The sequence below is a fragment of the Eimeria mitis genome, genomic scaffold (genome assembly GCF_000499745.2).
Source record: "Eimeria mitis Houghton genomic scaffold, Emh_scaff1331, whole genome shotgun sequence".
Lineage (NCBI taxonomy): Eukaryota > Apicomplexa > Conoidasida > Eucoccidiorida > Eimeriidae > Eimeria > Eimeria mitis.
The window spans coordinates 9,296-10,545 of NW_013568793.1; the positions used below are offsets into that span (position 1 = coordinate 9,296).

The window sequence follows — 1,250 nt, forward strand, 5'->3', positions numbered from 1 at the left end:
AGCTCTTGCTGCTGCTGCTGCTGCTGCTGCTGCTTCTCCTTTGATGGTTCATCGCTGTCTGTTGCGTCCACCTGCTGCCTCTCCTGCTGCAGCACCTCCTCCTCCCCCTCCTCCCCCTCCCCCTCCTGCTGCTGCTGCTGCTGCTGCTGCTGCTGCGTGTCTGGTATATATTCTTCAGCATCTATTCCCTCTAGGTCTTGCTCGAGCTGCTCTGCCAGTCTCTTTAAATTTTTTTTGTGTTTTGTTGACTTTGCGTGTGCTTCATATTGCTGCGAGCTGCGGAATTCTTTTTCACATATTTCACATATATATATTACTTTCACTTTGCTGCTGCTGCTGCTGCTGCTGCTCTTGCTGCTGCGCTTTTGCTGCTGCTGCTGTGCTGAGTCCGAGGATGCAGCAGCAGCAGCAGCTGCTGCTGCTGCTGCTGCTGCAGCAAAGTTCGTTGTACCTAAAGAACCCAAACGGATAGGGCCCCCAGGGGGCCCCTGGCTGCAGCTCTCATACCATGCCTCGAATGCTTCATCATCTGTCCGTTTTCTTCCTTCTTGCTGCTGCTGCTGCTGCTGCTGCTGCTGCTGTTGCTGTTGCTGCTGCTGTTTTGTCTGCGTCTCCGCCTCGGATTCAGAGGAGGAACAGCTGCTGCTGCTGCTGCTGCTGCTGCTGTCAGCAAAGACATGGCCTTGCTTCCTCAGGGCCCGGCGTTCTGCCTTCAAGGCTGCGTAGTATTCTTCCTGCTGCTGCTGCCTCTGCTGCCGCAGCAGCTGCTGCTGCTGCTGCACCCGCTGCTGCTCCTCCTCCTTCAGCCGCTTCTCATCGAGGCGCTGCTGCGCCTGCAGCACCAAACACGCAAAACCACAGAAAAAGAGAATCCACAGCAGCAGCAGCAGCAGCAGCAGCAGCAGCAAGAAACGCAGCAGCAGCAGCAAAAAGTGCAGCAGCAGGAGCATCAAGAAAAGCAGCAGCAGCAGCAAAAACAGCTGCAGCAAAGCAGCTAAAAGAACTGCTACAAATCCCTCCCACTCCCCAAAGCAGCAGCAGCAGCAGCAGCAGCAGCAGCAACAGCAGCAACAGCAGCAACAGCAACTAAACCAGACTCAGCATCTCCCAGCATCCCCATCATCCCCAGCATCCCCATCATCCCCAGCAGCAGCAGCAGCAACAGCACCAGCAGCAGCACCAGCAGCAGCAGCAGCAGCAGCAGCAGCAGCAGCATTGGCCTACTAGTTCAGCTTGTCTGGCTATAGCCC

At 56.2% G+C, this 1,250-nt stretch overlaps 1 protein-coding gene across 1 annotated transcript in view; it reads right to left on the reverse strand.

Moving 5' to 3' along the window:
• The window catches only part of EMH_0034820 (DnaJ / zinc finger (C2H2 type) domain-containing protein, putative), a gene marked incomplete at both ends in the record, with an annotated part of 1,513 nt that overhangs the window by 133 nt on the left and 130 nt on the right, over positions 1–1,250 (reverse strand). Inside the window, 2 exons of the mRNA XM_013494914.1 lie at positions 1–833; positions 1,225–1,248. Of these exons, the coding sequence (XP_013350368.1) occupies positions 1–833; positions 1,225–1,248 (857 nt within the window). The remainder of the gene's footprint in view (positions 834–1,224; positions 1,249–1,250) is intronic.